Source organism: Dromiciops gliroides, chromosome 2 (assembly GCF_019393635.1).
Source record: "Dromiciops gliroides isolate mDroGli1 chromosome 2, mDroGli1.pri, whole genome shotgun sequence".
Taxonomy (NCBI): domain Eukaryota; kingdom Metazoa; phylum Chordata; class Mammalia; order Microbiotheria; family Microbiotheriidae; genus Dromiciops; species Dromiciops gliroides.
In genome coordinates, this window is record NC_057862.1 from 467,236,371 (window position 1) to 467,256,459 (window position 20,089).

At 43.7% G+C, this 20,089-nt stretch overlaps 1 protein-coding gene and 1 long non-coding RNA gene across 2 annotated transcripts in view; both read left to right on the forward strand.

Moving 5' to 3' along the window:
• LOC122737965 lies at positions 1-10,349 on the forward strand. Its single transcript, XR_006354618.1, has 3 exons — positions 1-312; positions 1,240-1,401; positions 10,124-10,349. It is a non-coding gene; the product is annotated as an uncharacterized LOC122737965 (long non-coding RNA).
• Positions 10,350-20,089, forward strand: part of CLU (clusterin) — a 23,682-nt gene continuing 13,942 nt past the window's right edge. Inside the window, 9 exon segments of the mRNA XM_043979979.1 lie at positions 10,350-10,391; positions 10,393-10,425; positions 10,427-10,462; positions 12,312-12,317; positions 15,192-15,233; positions 15,235-15,327; positions 17,893-17,911; positions 17,914-17,987; positions 17,989-18,063. Coding sequence (XP_043835914.1) covers positions 10,365-10,391; positions 10,393-10,425; positions 10,427-10,462; positions 12,312-12,317; positions 15,192-15,233; positions 15,235-15,327; positions 17,893-17,911; positions 17,914-17,987; positions 17,989-18,063 — 405 coding nt within the window. The 5' untranslated portion in view covers positions 10,350-10,364.

A 20,089-nucleotide genomic window follows, 5' to 3' on the forward strand; every position in this document is an offset into this window, starting at 1 on the left:
TCCTCCTCCTCCATCCACAGAGCGCCGGTGCCCCCTGCTGCCGCACCTTCTCCCACCGCAGCCAGCCTTGCCTCCAGCTGCCAGCTTCCAGAACGCTCCCTGAACGTTTCCAGGGCATTCTTTGTGTATGACTCACTAAGGTTTGCAGACGGGAGAGAGAGAGAGAGAGAGAGAGGCAGGGGTGCGTGCGCAGAGGGTTATAAATACTGTCTACAGCGCCAGCCATCAGACATCACCAAGGGCACAGGGAAGAAAGGAGAGGAGTGGAGAGGAGAGGAGCAGAGCTGGGCCTCCCGGCATCCTCCTGACGGGGTGAGATGCTTTGTAAAATCTCTCTCAACTGCAAAGAAGAGCTTGTGCATTAATGGAGAGGGAGGACTTGCTGGGGGACTATGCACCTGACTCAAGAGTCATCTGCTTTTAGTGTTTGTTACTACAGCTGGGGAGATACGGGTTCTTATAGGAGGGAAGAATGACTGGGCTCAAGGGATATCTGTGGGTTCAGGAGTTGGGAACTTGGGTTATAATACTAACTGCCTCTAATCATCTGTGTGAGACTCTGGGCAAGTCATTTCTCTTCCCCAGGCCTCAGTTTCCCCATCTGTAAAATGAGGCAACAAAATTAGATAATTTCAAAAGTCTTTAAAAAAAAAAAACTTTTGATGATTCTACTAGGCTGTGAGGGTTTGGTTTTTTTTTTTTTAATCAGAGATGAAACCTGTGAAGCAATACCTACCTGACAGGGTGGTTTGGAAGGATCAGATGAGCTAATAATGGAAGTCAAGGGTTTTGTAAACTTTAAAGTGTCATAGAAATAGCAGCTATTATTATTATTTCTATGATCATTTTAGGTTCAAAATCCCTCTCAACTTAGGGTTTCTCACCTGCAAAGTGGGCATAACAGAACCTACATCATAGGGTGGGTTGGGAAGATCAAGTGAGATAATATATTTAAGATGTTTTATGCACCTTAAAGTGCTATATAAAGATTAGCTATTATTATTATTGCTGTTGTTATTATAATTTTCTCATTCTTATCATTTTCAATGAAATAGTTAGAAAAAGCGGTTCTGGACAAGTTTTTTATCCTTGTATTATTCTTTCATATTGTTATTATACCTTAGCATAGCCTTTGACTCCTTCTCTGCCCAGGTAAGGGGTATACAGTTGTCTAATGAATAGATGACAATTAATTTTACTCTCACACTCTCTTCTCTCTTCCATCTGTCTTATGTGAAGAAGAATGGATGAGAAATAACCTCATGAAGAAAGATGAAAGAATAATTTATAAAGACCTCACTGGGTCCATCTATTACTAGCATTTTTCCTATTGCTATTCTTTCTCTTCTGTGGCTGGTAACTGGTGGGAAGAACCTTGAATGTGGGAGTCCAAGGACCCAGGTTTGAATCTTGTTTATGGCACACCTCACCTTTAATCTTCTGAGCCTCAGTTTCCTCATATGCAAATGAAAATCTTTGACTAGTTGATCCACAAGGCTCCTCCCAGTTCCAAATCAGTAATTCTATAATGTTATTAACCCTTTACTGCTTATAAAAACAGTCAAGCTTCTCATCCTCACCGCCCCCTTTCCTCCCACTCCCCACCCCCAACCAGTTTCAGTCAATTACAGAGAAATTTCATCCTTTATCTCAAGAGAGTGGTCAAAGCTCCATATGGCTTGATAAAAATGGGCACTGGTAGAAACTGGGAGGATTTTCTGCCTTTCTGCTGAGGGGAGGCCACTCTGACCTGCAGGGGGGCATACAGGAAAATACAATGTCAATGGTCAACCCAGGGTCCCCTGTTTCATAATCCTTCCAAGCAAGCTCCCTGGTGAACTGGAAAGAGGAAGATTGCCTCCAGAGAAGAAAGACAGCCTTTAACCGATCAAGGCCAAATGTTCTCCCTTGGTTGTGAGTCTTAGAAAAAGGAAAATTTTCTCCAGGGTCTCCCTGCCCCCCCACCCCATACTTTTCAAATAAGTTGTTAATCTGCTTGGAACAGGTAGTAAAGCAGTTTTGTGATGTCAAGGAAAGTTTTGGTGTCTAGATCCTTGGGTTGGAGTTCTGGGCTGTGCCACTAATTAGCTGTGTGACCTTGGTCGAATCCTTTCACTTTTCTGGGTTCCACTTCCCCATCTACAAAAGGAGGGGGAAGGAGGATACTAGATCATCTCTGAGGCACATTCTGGCTGTAATTCATAGCTAGACTCTGAGTCTTTTTGGCCTATCACTATCTCTAAATCAACCAGAAGAATTAAGGGAGGATTAGATGAGCTAATAATGGAAGTCAAGTGCTATAAAGTTCTATATTTTTGGCATTGGCAGCTCATTCTGCTGTGCTAGAACCGAAAGTGACCCAGAGGGTAGTGCTCACCTCCTCATTTTACAGATGGAGAAACTGAGGCCCACTTAGAAGAAGTGACTTTACATAGGTAGTGAGTAATCAAGGTAGGCTTTGAAACCCAGAAGCTTATGAGTACGTGTCAATTGACAAGGAAAAAGGGTGTCCCTAGAGGCAGGGGGATAATATTGTCAGGAACAAAGCTTCCAGAGAAGCCTCTAATGCTCTACGGATCAGGGATCCATCAGTTCCTTCTTGGATACGACTGGTGGAAGTTCATCCGAGCCCATAGGCATGGGCTAACAAGGTCTGTTCCTGCTTCCTGTCATTCCTGTGAAGTCCTTAGCACTGGGAAATACTGTAAATTATGTAATATTTAAAGATAAAATTAGCTAATGTTTACTTTAGAATGTGCAAATCACTAGAAATCATATAGTATATGTATACAATTGTCCATATACCACATGTGTGCATACATACTTTATACACACATATACATGTATATGTGTATAGATATATGTACACATGTGTATATGTACTTAATATGTGTGTGTGTGTGTGTGTGTGTGTATCTTGTTTGACCTTGGAAAGCAGGAGCTATTATTTTTTCCCATTTGACAGATAAGAAATGGAGGCCCAGAGAGGTTAAGTGACTTGTCCTGGGTCACACAAAGGAACATGTCTTCCTAACTCTATGTCTATTTATATATCCATGGCCTCCTTCCCTCCCTTAGGCAGCTAAGTGGCTCAGTGGACTTGGAGTTGGAAAGAATGGAGTTCAAATCCAGCTTCGATACTAGCTATGTAACCCTGGGTGAGTCATGTAACCTCATTTCCTCCACTGTAAAAAAGGGAGAATAGTAGTACCTCCCCTGCAGGATTGTTGACTGAGTGAGACACTATTTGTAAAGTGCTAAGCACAGTGCCTGATACCTAGGAGAGTTCTAATAATGCTTAGTCCTTTTCCCCACAGTCAGCTGTCTTCTTCTGATGAGTCAGAGCTACCTCAGCCCTCCCTTCTCCAGTTGCATGACCAGATAGAATAGTAAAACAGGAAAAGCACCTTCGAGATCACCGAACATCCTCATTGACAGAGAAGGAAATGGAAGCTCAGGGAAGCAAAATAATCTTCCCAAAGTCAAATCTCTTGTTAGTGATGGCCTGAGGCCAGAGCACAAGCCCCTTTCTCCTCAGCTTTGTGTGTTTTCTATGATACTATTCTGTAAGATGTTTGGATGATTCTCTAAGGATAATGGTAATTAGAGTTGATAATCTGTTTAACAGTTAGAGAGGAGAGAAAAATGAAATGAGGACCTTCATTACTGAAGATTCTTCCCAAATCCCTAAAACTCAAATAGGTTCATAGATTTTTTTTTTTTTGTGAGGCAATTGGGGTTAAGTGACTTGCCAGGGTCACACAGCTAGTAAGTGTTAAGTGTCTGAGGCCATATTTGAACTCAGATACTCCTGGACTCCAGGGCAGCACTCTATCCACTGTTCCACCTAGCTGTCCCCAAGGTTCATAGATTTTTAAGCAAGAGAGGGAGGGAGGAAGGATGGAAGGAAGGAGAAAGGAATGAAGGGAAGGAAGAAGAAAAGAAGGAAGGAAGGGAGGAAGGGAAGAGGAAGAAAGTGAAGAGAGGAGGAAAGAAGGGAGAGAGAAAAGAAGGAAGGGAAGAAGGGAAGAAGGGAGGAAGGAAAAGAGGAAGGAAGGGAGGAAAAAAGAAGGGAGGGAGGGAATAACTGAGGAAGGGACAGAGAGAGGAAGAAAGGAAGGAAAGAAATATTGCTGTCTGCTATGTGCTAAGCACTGTGCTAAGCACTTTACAAATTATATCTCACCTTACAAACAACCCTAGGAGGTAGGTGCAATTATATCCAGGGCCAGTGCTTTATCCACCGTGCCACCTAGCTGCCCCAAGGATACCTACTCTTAGATGACTTAAACACAAAGGTTTGGGACACCAGAGAAAGGGAAGGGGCAATCTCAGAGACTTTCAGAGATCTTCAATGAGTTAAAGGACTCATGGGGCTGAGGTCCATTTTACAGTTGAGGTAACTGAGGCAGAGAGAAGTTAAGTGATTTGCCCAGTATTACATAGCTTCTTGAGGTGTTTGAGTATACTCACTATCTCGTGCTTCATTGAGGGCAGTGATGATGTCTAGTTTATTTATTTATTTTTAGCCACAGACAGTCTAGTAGGCAGAATAAATGTTTGCTGAATAAAGTTAAATAGGCATAGTTACTGAGTGTTTGAGGGTTTCCACCCAATTGCAGCAGGTATTTATCCATCCCTAGAGTTATCTGTTGCTCAAGGCTTACAATTCAAGTGGGAGGTGAGGAGGGGTGGGAAGACAAACAATACTGATGAGAATAAAGGAATTAGCTGGAAGAAACAGATCAGCAAAAGAAGTGGGAAGTATAGAGGATGGATGGCTTCTTCTCCCCACTGGGGTATCTAGCAGCACCTGACTAGGTTCCCTCACCCTCTACTTTTCAGTAGAGAGATTATTACTGAACAAGTTAGGATTTAGGGGTTTTTTTTGTTATGTTTTTGGGTTTCTTGGCAGGGCAATGAGGGTTAAGTGACTTGCCCAGGGTCACACAGCTAGTAAGTGTCAAGTGTCTGAGGCTGGATTTGAACTCATGTCCTCCTGAATCCAGGGCCCGTGCTTTATCCACTCAGCCACCTAGCTGCCCCCTCAGGATTTAGTTTAATAAGCATTTTATTAGGCACTTACTATGTGCTAGGCACTGTGCTAAGTGCTTTACAATCATTATCCCATTCTATCCTCATGACAACATATTATCGCCATTTAACAGACGAGGAAACTGAGGCAGAGAGCAATTGCATAACCTGCCCAGGGTCTCATAACTACTAAGTGTCTAAAGCTGAGGTCTTCCTGACTCTTGGCCCACTCTGCCACCTAGGGCCACCTAGCAGCCAAGACCTTGACTAGTTTCCCGTCAACTCTCTCCCTCTGTCCTTTTTTAAGCATAGAGGGTTATTTATTACTCAATCCCAGAAATATTAAGAATAATAGCTTACATTTGTAACCTCCTTATGGTTTTCAAAGTCCTCTCTTTCCATTGTTTGATTTCATCTTCAAAACACTTGAAAAGGGAGAGGTCAGATAATATCCTCTCTGTTTTACAGGTGAAGAGAAACTGAGGCTGGAGAGAGGCAGAGTGGTTTGCCTAAGGTCAGCATAGCTAGGAAGAAGAAGGGAGGGACTAGCACCCAGGTCCTCTGACCTCTAGTTTAGTGTAGTCTCTACCTCACTACTCCAATTACTGGAATGTGCTTCCTGGCACACAGTAGGCTTGTTGACTGTTGGCTGACTGACTGTCAGTGCTTAAGGTGCTGCCAATGCTTCTGGTGTTCCCCTGCCCAGACTATGAAATCCTAAAAGCCTCTGAGACTAACTCAGGGCTGTTGATCCAAACCAGAGGATTTGAGAGGAGGATTTGCTGCCTCGTGGACATGTATTAGGGTCATTCTGAGGTCTTTCCTTAGCATCTTTTGCCACATCCATAGTGTTTCAGGAGTTTGCTATTTAATTTGGACCTCACCTCCATGAGTCCTTTAACATCATTCAGGATCTCTGAAAGTCTCTGAGATTGCCCTTCCCTTTCTCTGGTATCCCCCAAACCTTTGTATTTAATCATCTAAGAATAGGTATCCTTGGACAGCAGTGTATCGATTAAACCAACTGACTGCATCTTCTTGGCTCTAAATTCAATATCTGAGAGGCTGAGTACCGAGGGGGTGGACTAGATGACTTCCAAGTTTCCTTCTTAATCCAAGATTCTACAAATGTGTGATACCCTGGGATGGGGCTGGGAGAGTCTGTCCTATAAGGCTGTTAAAAAAAAAATCCACAACAACTGCAAGTGAGTATTGTATGCCCGGTGCTTGGCACATAACAGACCTAAATAACTGTTTATTGGTTGAATGCTTGTTGAATTGAACTGAGTTGAATGGTGATGGGTGGGGTGGGGAGAGGAAGGAATTTCTGATAAAGGCAGAAAACCTTCATTTGATACAAATGCTTACTTTGGATCAATAGGCAAATTTGGAGTGCTTGAAACTGTCTACCTCTTCTCCTTCCCTCACCCCATCCTCCCCTTTTCATTCCCTCTGTTGCTTCCAGGATCAAATATAAACTGCTCGTCTTGGCAATTAAAATCTTTCATAACCTTGTCCCTTTCCCCCTTGATCGATTCTCTCTCTCTCTCTCTCTCTCTCTCTCTCTCTCTCTCTCTCTCTCTCTCTCACACACACACACACACACACACACACACACACCAGTGCAGCCAAATTGAACTTTTGCTCTTCCTTTTATATGTTGCTCTGTCTTCTACCTCCATGCATTTGCTCCAGCTGTTCTCTCTGAACCTCTCTACTCTCTCCTTGCTAAAGACCCCTCATGTTGCAGAATAAGGATCTGGGTTCTTTTAGGGAAGGTGAATCACACCTCTCCTTTGAACTATGTATGTGCTTTGATTCTAAGGGGACAATTATTCTTTTGTGGTGAAGGTTAAACAAAAGCCACTATCTGGATGAGCCCCTTTGGCATTCTCTTCCTTCTGTCCCCTCCTTTCCCCTTCATAACGTTCCTCCTAGACCCATTCACAACCAGCTCTTACAACACTAGGCCTATCTGAGTTTGTGATGCCAGCCCTGATGGAGAACAGAATGACTGCAAGGTCACTTCAAGTCATCTGGTCTCAGGGACTGGGCCCTGGATCGATGTGCCTGGGGAATACAGGCAGGGAGGGGTGAAGATCATCCAATAGGAGCAGCTGGGAAGCATTGCACCCCCTTCCCTCCCAGCAGGAGCTAGCTGACAAACTAGAAGATGGGGAAATCAAATCAATAGAGAGCAAAGTCAGGCAAATAAAATTACATTTAAGCAGAGCTTTGGAAAGGAAGGAAGTAACTGATAGGTTAGCCCGAATAGGACCAGGCTATTTTTGAACAGGGTCTGAGTAATGCTCATTCATGTGCATCTCAGTTCATCAGCCCACATAATAGCTGAGCTCCAACTCACCTCCATTTCCAAGGCCAAACCTTATGCAAAACTTAAAAGTATATGTGCTCACTTCTGGGGGACCCAGGGCTTCTTGTGTCAAGGAATATTTATTACATGCTTATTTTATGCTAAGCCCTGGGATACAAAGAAAGGTAAAAAACAGCTCCTACCTTCAAGGTGCTTACATTCTAATAAGGGAGATGATGTGCAAACAGCCCCGTACATACAAGGTACATATGGAGTAGGAAAGTAATCTCAGAGGGAAGGTAGTAAAGAGGGGGGGGGGCAGGGACTGGGAGAGGCCCTCCAAAGGTGCCAGAGCTTGAGGCAGCTAGGGGGTAGAGAGGGTGGAATCTTGGACCTGGAGCCAGGAGTTCAAATCTAGCCTCAGTCACTTATTAGCTGAAATGATATTTATAAAGCACTTTCCAAGTGCTTTACACAGTGCTGTACAGCTATGAAGTGCTATTTATGTTGCTGTGGAGTTGTTTCAGTCGTGTCCAATTCTTTTGTGATCCCACTTGGGTTTTGTTTTGCTTTTTGGCAAAGATACTGGAGTGGTTTGCCGTTTCCTTCTCCAACTTATTTTACAGATGAGAAAATTGAGGCAGACAGGGTTAAGTCACTTGCCCAGGGTCACATGGCTAGTGAGTGTCTAAGGCCAGATTTGAACTCAGGAAGATGAGTCTTTCTGACTTCATGCTCAGCCTTCTTATCTATTTCACCTAGCTGCCCCCATAAAGCACTATATAAATATTTTTATTATTGAAACCCAGGTCCTCTGACTCAAATCCATTATTCCTCTCATTGTACTATAATAGTATCTGTGTCTTGAGCCTTTGTTTTCTTTGGGGAGTTAAGATGTAGTGAAAGAATGTTGGATTTTAATTTAGAGGGCCTGGGTTTGAATCCTGATTATTTCTTGCTCCCCGTGTGACCTTGGTCAAGTTTCTTTCCCTCTGTAGGTCCCAATTCTTTCCCACTGTAAAATGGAATGGAATAAGCATTTATAAGCACCTACTATATGCCAGGTACTGTTCTAAGTGTTTACAAATATCTCATTTGATACAACTCTGGGAGGTAGGTGCTAAATATTAATATTATCCCCATTTTACAGCTGAGGAGACTGAGGCAGACAGATTAAATGACAACCATTGTCACTCCGCTAGATGTCTCTGAGGGAGTCAGACAGTCACCCATGTGTCCCTCCAGCTCCCAATCCTCTGGGGATTCCCTGGAGGAGGAACCTCAGGCCTCACTGAACAGGTTGGGCACCATATTTTGGACAGTGTGGACAAGGGGGCATCTGAAAAAAAAATCACAGGCTGTTCCCCACTGCAGGCTGTGCAGATGGGCAGCCCTGGCTCAGTGCCCCCTGATCCCAGGCGGCTCTCCCATCCATGCCCATCCATGCCAGAGAGGCAGCTCAGGCAACTCATTAGCTGTGCAGTTTCTTTCAGGCACCCTTTCACTAATGTTTCAGTAAGTGTTAGGAAGGGGACTACTGGACCGAAAACAGATCTTTGAGGTGGTCTTTACCCTTGTCCAACTTTCACTTGCCCCACCCCAAGTTTACCCAGTTGTTCTTTCCCTCAGTCCTTAGAAGGCTCCCGTTCCCTTTTGATCCGTAGACAATGGACAATTCTAGGAAAAAAGGGACCCCTCCCCTCATGGGTTATGGGAAATGGGTGGCCTTCAGCTGGGGGAGGGGGGTTCAGATCTTGTGCAACACCTCCCTTAGCTTCTGGGAAAGTCTCCATTGCATAAAAGGGAGGCCCAGGGCCAGGTTTTCTGGCCCAGAGCTATGGTCCTACTGTGGCAGGAGCTTGGCTGGCAGGTTACACTGGCTAGGAGACTAATGAAGGGAGGAGTTCCGTTGAAAAGAAAAAAAAAAAAACAGGCCGGTGGTCATTCCAAAACCCTGGCAGGAGGGGGCTTTGTGGTGGCCTAAGAGACCAGAGGGGAAATTGTCTTCCCTGCAGGATTTCCTCATCTCATCTCACAGTCTTAGGCAAGGTGGCAGATGCAGAATATCAGGGCTGGGAGCAATCTTAGAAACCATCAATTCCAAATTGTTCATTTTTTGGATGAGGAGACAAGGCCCAAGAGAAGCTAAGTGACTTACCCAAGGTCACACAGTTAGTGGCAGACCTGCATCTCTAGCTCCAATCTCTAAACTTCTAGGCAGGGGCTCTTTCTGTTATGTTATAATCATCATTCCATCAACTGCATTCAAAGAGGCCATGATAGCCACAAAGAACTTGGAAGTAGATGTGACCTTTTATATATCCTGGCAAATCAATTTCTCTGTGCCTCAGTGTCCTCATCTGTGAAATGGGGGATAATGATAGCACCTACCTCTCAGGGCTGTTGTGAGGATCAAATGAGATGACATATGGAAAGCACTTTGCAAATCTTAAAAGCACTAGATACATGCTATTATTGTTCAAAACAAAGAGTTATTAGTAAGAGGAATTTTTCAAGATGTGTTCACATTATGTGCATAGTAAAACAGAGGGGTTTTGTTTGTTTGTTTTATTCTGTTTAAATAAAGTTTCTTCATTACCTACAGATTTACGTTCTATTCCTCAGAAAGACTTGAGAGACATATGATCTGTCTCTTCCTTAGCTGGCCCAAGAATAATGCTTTATCTTCTTTGTAGGCCATCTGTATCAGTGGGCTTCCCTGTCCTTTTGGCTTCATTGGGGATGGCCAAGACCTCTGCCTTGTTTTCTTACCAGGGTAACTGGAGCCCAGTGTCAAGGAGTGGTTGACCCTACCACTGAATTTACTTGCATTCTGTGCCTACAAACTAGGATTGGAGTGCTGTATGCAGCTGCTGTTTTCCTGGTATGCCGGAAGGCAGCCTGCTGAGCTGTGGATGCCAGCAAGCTCTGTCTCCACGGTGACCATGACCGGTCTCCTCCTTTTTCTTCACGCAGCCTCCTTGCCTTAAGATTCTGGAACAAAAACCAAAGCAAAATGAAGTCCCTGCTGCTGCTTTTGGTCCTTGGGGCTTTTGCTAAGCTGGAAGAAAGGAGAGGGCATTGGTTTCTCCCAGTGACTACCAGGGTAAGTCGGTAATTCTGTCTGTCATATTTCTCTATAGATTTTAAAGGTTTTCAGTATGACTCAATCCATCCACAAGCAATTATTACATGCCTACTATGTGCACAGCCACGGACTGGGTGCCAGGCACACAAAATCGAAGGGTTCCTGACTTCAAAGAGCTTAGGTTCTAATGGGAGAGGCAACATGCACAAATATAAGTGTATACAATGAAGATATCTACAAGGGAAGCTTTGGGAGGAAGGCTGCTGGAGGGACCAGGAAAGCCTCCAGTCAGAGGGTGGTGTTTGAAAGGAAGTGTCAGAGGAAACTAGGGATTCCAAAAGATCCCTAGCAAGAGGATGGGGTAGAGAGAAATGGACAAACATTTATTAGTAACTACTGTGGTCCATGCACTGTGCTAGTGCTTTTCAGGTATTCTCTCATTTGATTGAGTACATTAATACCCATCATGTTCCTGGCACTCAGAAAAATCAAAAGGTTGGTTAAAATCAGGTGCCTCCTCTCATGAAATTTACATTCCAGTTAGGGGAGGGAAGCATTAGACACAAATAACATCAAACAACCAGCGATCATTGATGAAGCTCTACAGTGTTCCAGGAGCAGTGCCAAGTGCTGGGCACACAAAGGCAAAAATGAAATAGCTCCTGTCCTCAGGGAGCTTACTTTCTCTTTTGGGGGGAAACATGAACAAATGAATAAAGAAATAAGCATGTATTAATTGCAAAGTGTTGGCTATATTAATCAAAGAGTAAGAAAGGCCCTGCTTTGAAGGGGGCCACGTTCTTAGGGGGGGGGGGGAGGGGAAGACAACACCCAGGGAAGATTTCAGCTTGCAAGGCAGAAAGAATGGGCTCGTGGTCCTTAGCATTTAGTAGCAAAGCTCCTGATAAGGCATCTTCTGCATTCCCCCAGCACCTGGCACTGTGCATTGTATTTGGTATACGATCCCTAATCTTTGTGGCATAAAGCAATGAGTAACCTACTGTCGTCCCAGACTCCCTCACTTCTTAGGCATCCAGTCTAAATTCCTCTGCTTGGCTTTTCAAAGCCTTGAATAATCTGACCCCATCCCTACCTATTTAGCTTATCTACCACGATTACATCCTGTCAATCCAGTCTTCCTACTGTGCCCCAAGCTTGCCCTGCTCAATTCTGGTTGTCCTATATTCACTCCTCTCCTTCCTCAGCTTGGGTTGTTCTTATTGCTTTCCACCTCCAAAGCCTTTTTGTTGTTGTTGTTCATTGTGCCCAACTTTTCATGACTCCACTTGGGTTTTCTTGCAGAGATATTGGAAGGGTTGTCATTTTCTTCTCCAGCTCATTTTACAGATGAGGAAACCGAGGTAAACAGGGTTAAGCGACTTGTCCAGGGGCACACAGCTGGTGAATGTCTGAGGCCAGATTTGAACTCAGGAAGATGAGTCTTCCTGCCTCCAGGCCTGGCAATATATCACATCCAGCTGCCCCTCCAAAGCATACCCCACCTTCAAAACCCTGGTCAAAGCCCCACCTTCTCCAGAAAGGCTTCTCTTACTACTATTTGGTAGCCTTTACCTGAATTCCTTTAACATATAGTATATTTAACCCTCAATTATATGCTGCTTTGTGTTACTCTCTGACTCTCCAATATGTGTTAATATCACATCCTCAGCCAGATTATTCTCTCCTTTTAGGGTAGGGACTGGATCTTATTCTTCCTGTAATTCTTGAGGGTATGTTGAATGCCAACTGGGATCAACAAGTCATGGAATTGTAGGCTTTAGAGTAGAAGGGACAAATCACATGATCCTCAAATAAAAGCTAGAAGGGACCTCAGGAGCCAACTGAGGCCCAGGGGGAGTAGATCAACTGCTCAAGTCTCAAGTATCAGAGCTGAGATTCAAATCCAGATCCTCAGATGCCAAAGCCAGAGGACTCTCCATCACAGCTGCCCTCCGTGTGTATCGACCTATCATAGAGAAACATGACCCCAAATTGAGTAATGGCAGGCCTTGCTCAGAAAAGGTGGTCTGAGAACAAAGGTGCTATTATCTGCAAAGGGGCAGCTGCTCAGCATGAGGATGTCCTGCTGTTTTGTGAGGAAAACAAGTCTGATTCCTAGCGGGATTGATTGCACTTTGGGCAGATGGCACTGGGCCAGCTTGAACCTATTCTTTTATTGAAGGAATCCAGTACTTTTTTTTTTTTTTTGGTGAGGCAATTGGGGTTAAGTGACTTGCCCAGGGTCACACAGCTATTAAGTGTCAAGGGTCTGAGGCCAGATTTGAACTCAGGTCTACCTGAATCAAAGGCCGGTGCTCTATCTACTGCACTACTAGGTGCCCCTCAGAACCATTTTTGATATGGTGGAGCAATGGGACATGGTTTTAGTAAAGATGGGTTAGGGTCCTAAGTAGGGGTGTTGGGAGGTTCAAATGAAATAACGTACACAAAATACTTTTGCAAACTTTAAAATGCAATATGATTGGTAGTTATTATTAATAGCTAATATTTTACCTAGTACCTATTAAGTGCCAATATATTATGTGCCAAGTAGTAAGTGTCTGAGGCTGGATTTGAACTCACAGAGATGAGCATTCTTAGGTCATTTGATCCTCACAACAACTCTGGGAGGTATATGCTGTTGTTATCCCAGTTTTACAGGTGAAGAAATGGAGGTTAAGCGACTTGCCCAAGATCACAAAAGCTGGTAAGTGTCTGAGGATTTAGATGCAGGTCTTTTTGACTCAGGGCCCAGCACTCTTCTCTAATGAGCTGCTACCTTTCTGCTTGCTTCACTGGGTCTTCAGTATGGTGATGCTTTCATTTTCTAAGTCTTTTTCAACACTCCTGGGGAGTTCAAGCAATTATTTATAGGATAATACAGAAGTGTGCTGGTAAATGTTTAACAGGTGGGCTCTTCCAGAAGGTTAAAAAAGTATGGGGCAGCTAGGTGGAGCAGTGGATAGAGTTCTAGGCCTCAGACACTTACTAGCTGTGTGATCTTGGGCAAGTCATTTAACACCTATTTGCCTCAGTTCCTAATCTGTAAAATGGGAACAGACTAGAGAAGAAATGGCAAGCCACTCCAACTATATATTTCTTTTTTTTTTTGCAGGGCAATGGGGGTTAAGTGACTTGCCCAGGGTCACACAGCTAGTAAGTGTCAAGTGTCTGAGGCCGGATTTGAACTCAGGTCCTCCTGAATCCAGGGGCCGGTGCTTATCCACCGTGCTACCTAGCCGCCCCACACTCCAAATATTTTTGCCAAGAAAATCCCATGGACAAGTCCATGGGGTCATGAAGTGTTGGACATGACTGAATGACTAAACAACAACAACTCCCAGATAGGGGAGAAAAGGATGGACAGAAAGACATCTACTAGACATCTAGGCACTCAGTCCCCTCATTAGCTAGTTCTAACAGCAGGATTACCCTGAAAATGATCTAGGGAGTGGCATGCTTGGGTTTTCTTAAGGCCTTTAAAGTCACCCAAAATAAAACATCTTCCCTGAATGTAATTTAAAAAACAACACTCCTAACCTGATCTTAATGGCAGTTTTAAACAGAGCTATAATGTGGTTACTCTGCATCATCATCATCATGATTACCTCTACCCAGCCCTTTCTTTACACCAGAAAATGAAACTGACAACGTGGTACTCATCTCTTGCCTTCATGCCTTTACACCCTTTGCCTGGAATGCCTTCCCTCCTCACCTCTGCCTTAAAATCTTAAGTAGGTTTTTTTTTTTTCAAGGCTCATTTCAAGTGCCTCCTCCTACACAAGGCCTCTCTAGATTCACCCCAATCCTTGCTTTCTCCTGTTCTCCTCCTAAAATGCCTTCATATTCACTTCTCTATTTGTATTTATTTACATTGTTTGCCACTTACATAAGTATTTAATATATTTCCTTCTGTTTTTTTCTTCCAATAGAATATAGGCCTTTTTAAAGGCAGGAATGGTTTCAATTTTGTCTTCATATTCCTCAGTGCCTAGTGTTCTTGTTATTGTTGAGTTGTTTTCAGTCACGTCCAACTCTGTGTGACCCCATTTGGGGTTTTCTTGGCAGAGATACTGGAGTGGTTTGCTACTTCCTTCTCCAGCTCATTTTACAGTAGAGGATACTGAGGCAAACATGGTTAAGTGACTTGCCTAGGGTTACACAGCTAGTAAGTGTCTGAGGCTGGAATTGAACTCAGGAAAAGGAGTCTTCCTGACTTCAGGTCCTGTGTCCTTCCCTTTCTACCACCTAGATGCTTTATAAAAGCTTGTTGAATGAATGAACGAATGAACAAATGGATGAATGAATGTCTTCTTCAGCAACCAAAGAAAGTGGGCAGATTTAATGGTCTGAGTGGTGAATGAATTATCTGGCCATCTCCTGCAAACACTGAGTCACCAGACTGGAGAGACATTTATCTTACCTTATCACTAGCTGGATCAGCCACACCTTAAGCTAGGTGTTATACAGATTCTGTAGTTTCCGGACCCAAAACCAAGTAGGATTTAGGTAAATTCTCTCTCTACCCTAAGTGTTTCTTCTTGTAAATATTGACTATGAGCTGTGGGCTCCAAACTCCCATTTTAGGCTTACATTGCTTCATTTGTAAAATGGGGGGGGGGGTTTGTTTGTGTGCTGGTGCTAGAGGGCAGTGGAATGGCTGCAGAGGCTTGGCCTAGGTGGTGTCTGGGGTCTACCATTCTGTGATTATCACTCAGCCTCACTCTTTCCTTCAATTGCAGACATGTCTGCCAGGGGAGTAAATACATAGGCAATGAATTTGAAAATGCTCTCAATTGGGGTGAAACAGATGAAAAGTCTGATGGACAAGACAGGAAAGGATCGCAGAATGCTGCTCACCAACCTAGAAGAAGCCAAGAAACAGAAAGAGGTAAGACTGGCCAGCCCCACCCCAAGTGCCTCTGGTGGACTCTACCATGAAGATGAGGGAAGAGTAATGTTGCCTTCCTTGGGGCCTGAGCCAGAACTGTGATTTTCTTGGTTAGGTTGTTACATACCTCTAATTCTCCTGGGAGAACGTCTTAAGTAGCTGTTGTCGGTTTTTGTTTGTTTGTTTTGTTTTTGTTTTTGAAAGGGTTTTTTGTTATTGTTTTTCTTTTAAAATGTAGTAGCTGAGTAAGTAGTAAGTCACAGGGTAGAGGCCTGCTGGGATTAGCAAAGAGGATCTATCAAGCCTTTTGGATCCCAGTCTGAGGCCCTGACCCTGATCCAGGGGATATTTCCAAATCCCCAGGGTCTAGACCTTCCTACTACATCTACCATCTTTCATTGATTTTTTTCAGCAAATATTTGTTGGTTTCTAACATGCGTAACACACTGAGCTGGGTAGGGGTGTGGTGGAAACAGAGATGAAAACATAAAATATCATCTTTGCCTTCTTGAAGCTTACAGTCTAGGGAAGGTTCTAAATTAAGAGACAACCCTGGAATGCTAGAGCCAGTGGTGGATTAGTTAGTAATCAAGAGTACGGTGGTTCTTTTCCTTTTCCATTTGCTGACTCTCCTTGGTATAGTGGAAAGGCCACTGGGTAGGAGTCAAATAGAAATGAAATTTGCATGTTCCACAGTAAATTTTTCTGAGCAATTCCTGGCATTGGTTCCTTTTGGCATCACATTAGCATGGGCAACTGCAAGCTGATCACATGAGGCATGATTAGATGTGACATATTATGATGCCTATTTTGCTAATGGAACAAATGAGGGGATAGTTATTCTCTTGTAGTGCACTGGGAGACACTAACAGAGCTGTGGTTTGAACTTGGCTCTTCTAGTTTCAAGGTATCCTTTACTACATAGAGTCTCATAAAAAGACTTGTCTAATGTTTGAGCATCCCCTCTCTCTACTTCACCCTTGGAGGCTAAATAAATGAGGTGCATGTTGGGGATGGATGCCCCAAGGGACATGCTACTGTTAAGAGTATACTTTCCCTTTTCCAATAGCACCCCCTCCTGTCAAACAGGGCCTCGTGGCTACAGTCTTAGTTCCAAGTCTACCTAAAGTTCTCCTCACTGCTCACTGTCCTGGCAACTCGAGTATCTGCAGGTACTCTTACATTTTAGCAGCCCCTTCCAGAAACCTAGCAGGGACTTGTATTTTCTTAGGCATCCTGGAAGGAAACACTCATGCTGACAACGTAGGCTCAATCACCAGACATTGCAGGGACAGAGTTCCTTGGTTCAAATACCAACTCAAATGTTCTTTCCCTGTTCAGAGGCACTCCTATGCAGCCAGATAGAGCAGTGGATAGAGCATTGGGCCTAGAGTCAGGACAATCTAAGTTCAGATCTGGCCTCAGACACTTACTAGTGCTAGTGTGACCCTGGAGCAAGTCACTTAACCTCTGTTTGCCTCAGTTTTCTCATCTGTCAAATGGAGATCATAATAGTACCAACCTCCCAGGGTTGGTGTAAGGATCAAATAGGTAATAATTGTAAAGTACTTAATAATACTTGGCACATAGTAAGTGCTATATAAATGTTGGCTATTATTACGATGTAATTCTTTGGAAACTTGCCAAACCCCGGGAAAGCACGGGTCCCTACTAGGATTACTTTTAGTATGTGTGTATCCTTTGGAGAGGGCTGGTAAGGTCACTAACACAAAAGAAACCTCCTTCTGGCTGCTATGACATAGTTGCTTCTGGATGGAAGGTTGAAAGCCCTGTGGGCTTGGCCTGCATGTTGATCGTCATTCGAGAGGTATCCATGACCTACTCACCTGAACCTTCCTGAGTCCTGCTGAAATCATACCAGGAACACATACTCATGATGGGACGATCTCAGGGATACATGGATGTCTTTTCTAGGCTTTCTAGAAAAGTACCAAGAACAATATGTAGTAGGCAGTTTCCAGAACCATCCTGGCATTTCCTGGTGGCCTGTGGAAGAATTTGAATACCTTCCCTTTGTCTTCAAGTGAAAAAATACTTAAGATGGTGAGCAAGGGAAGCCTTAACCTGGGCTGTCTGTCCAGTGGCTGGGAAAGTATATTTTCTTGGGGGCTATAGTTCCCTTGGGCCTTCTCAGGTTTAGTATAAAGGAATGGAATTGATCTGGGTTCTCAGAGTATGATCTGAAGGGACTCTACTGCCTGAGAATGATGATTGGCTTTCCTTGAAGGTTGAGAGAACTGCTTCTAGAGATACTTGTGGTGACACCAAAGCAAAAAAAAAAAAAAAATCCAGATGCTTGAAATATCCCTTGTAGTTGGGGTATGGAGAGCAGAGCAGGGTAGGATGAGATGCGTGTGCCACCTTGACACTCTCCAAGGAAAGCCATCAGAAAGGGACTGTATAGGCTCTTCCGTGGACAGAAAAGTACAGGTTTAGGGAAGAAAGATAGTGGTGATCAGACTCAGAATCAGAAATAAGCCTGAGGCCTCAAGCGTGCAGCGGCTCCAAGGATGATTCGTTGGTATCCCTTTGCTCTACCTGTAGGAAGCCATCCGAGAGGCCAGAACCTAGAGAAGCAGATGGTTGAGAAGCCAGAGGTTTGCAACGACACCATGCTGGCCCTGTGGGAGGAATGCAAGCCCCTGCCTGAAACAAACCTGCATGAAGTTCTACACCAGGTCTGCAGGAGTGGTTTCAGGCCTGGTTGGCCGCCAGGTAAGGAAACAGCAGCCTCCTCCTTTGCCCCACAGGGCGTTAGGAAGGGGACTGTTAAGGTAGTGGTAGTCATGGATCATTGAGAAATGATGGCTTTGTATTTCTTGAGCTGACCAGATTCTCAGGTCAATAAATGGTAGCCCAGGGATAGCTTTGTGGCGCAGTGGATAGAGCACCAGCCCTAGATTCAGGAGGACCTGAGTTCAAATTCGGCCTCAGACACTTGACACTTACTAGCTGTGTGACCCTGGGCAAGTCACTTAACCCCAAATGCCTCACCCAAAAAAAAAAAATAAATAAATAACAAATGGTAGCCCAAACTAAGGAAGGCTGAGACTTCTTATTTCTAGGAATAGTAAACCCAGGCCAGAAATAAAGCAAGACCAGAAGGACATCATCATTCACCTACATGAAATGATCACACTAGCACCCTAAGATGCTAATTCTCCTAATTGACTCCCAAGTTTAGACCTAAGACTTCCATATTAGGGTCTTTCTATTGAGAGGCCTGCATCCCTTTCTTTGTCCTTCTTAACAAAATTGTTTTTGGAACTATTGTGTCTGTGACTCCTACCTATTAATATCTACTTGGCTATATTCTAAGCAAAGGATAATGAAACATTTCCTTCTATGCACTAAGCACAGAGAAATATATGACTGGGGCAGGGTGGAGGGAGAGGTGGGGTGATCATCCAGCATGGGCATGAGCTAACTAATGGACAGCCCAAGTGCTTCACTGAAAGGTTCATGAAATGTCAAGAGAATGGGATGGATGTCCCTAGCATGATGGGTGGTTGCCCTATGGTAGATTTATGGGATGGGAAGTCATGCACAGGCTTCAGTCTGTAGTGTTGGAGGGAAAGCTCACATTGATTTAATCACAGATCTATTGAGTCTTTGGTGAGTCAATCCCAAAAAAAGATGACATAAGGAATGCAAGGACTGTTTCCTGAGTACCAAACACTAAATTGGAATTCTACTGGACTTTGAGAAGAAGCCTGGGAAAGATGGTGCTTTAAAAACAAACAAACAAATCCCCACCTATGTGACAAGGATTTGCACATTGCCAAAAATAGCTCTTTTATCTTAAAGCTATGTGGAGCCTTCTTTCTTCTTTTTCTCTTTTCCTGCTCCAGGAAAATCGAGGCTGAAATGAATGATGGAGATTGGTGTTCAGAATTGGTGATGAGCCTCTTCTGAGCCAACAATTGATTGGGTGCTAGTGTAGAGATCTGTGGAGTCTGCCCAGCTGAGCATGTCGGCAAATATTTAGACAGTCCATGGTCCATGCCCAGTGCAACTTAAAATTCAGCAGGCCTTGTATACAACCCAAGACACAGACAACTATGACATATAAAAATTGCATTAGAACAGGGCTTCTTAAACTTTTTTCACTCACAACCCCTTTTTACCTGAGAAATTTTTACCCCACTTAGGTATATAAAATAGATCTACATAAACTTTTACTGTTGCCAAACTTTTCGCGACCTGGCCCACATTCAGTTATGTGACCCCATAGGAGTTGGTGACCCACAGTTTAAGAAGCTTTGCATTAGAATATAGAGGGCAGCTAGGTGGTGCAATGAATAGAGTATGGGGCCTGGAGTCAGGAATACTTGAATTAAAACCTTCCTGATTTCAAATTTGGTCTTAGATACTTACTAGCTGTGAGCTTAGACATATCACTTAACTCTGTTTGCCTCAGTTTCTTTATCTGTAAAATGAGCTGGAGAAGGAAATGGCGAACCACTCCAGTATCTTTGCAAAGAAAACCCCAATGGAGTCAAGAAGAATCAGTCATGACTGAAACAATTTAACAAAATTGAGGGAAAAGTCCTTATGTAAGAGAGAAAATCTCTCTTACATAAAAATAGCCATTTCCTCCCTGAAATATGACTTTTAACCTTTCCTTATTATGTCTGATTCTGAGGGGTGATTAGGATTCAAATGTAGTTTCCCATTGTGTGAAGGGGACAGCCTATCTGGATAAGCCATCTCAGCAGCAAGGACCATCAATGGCTATATA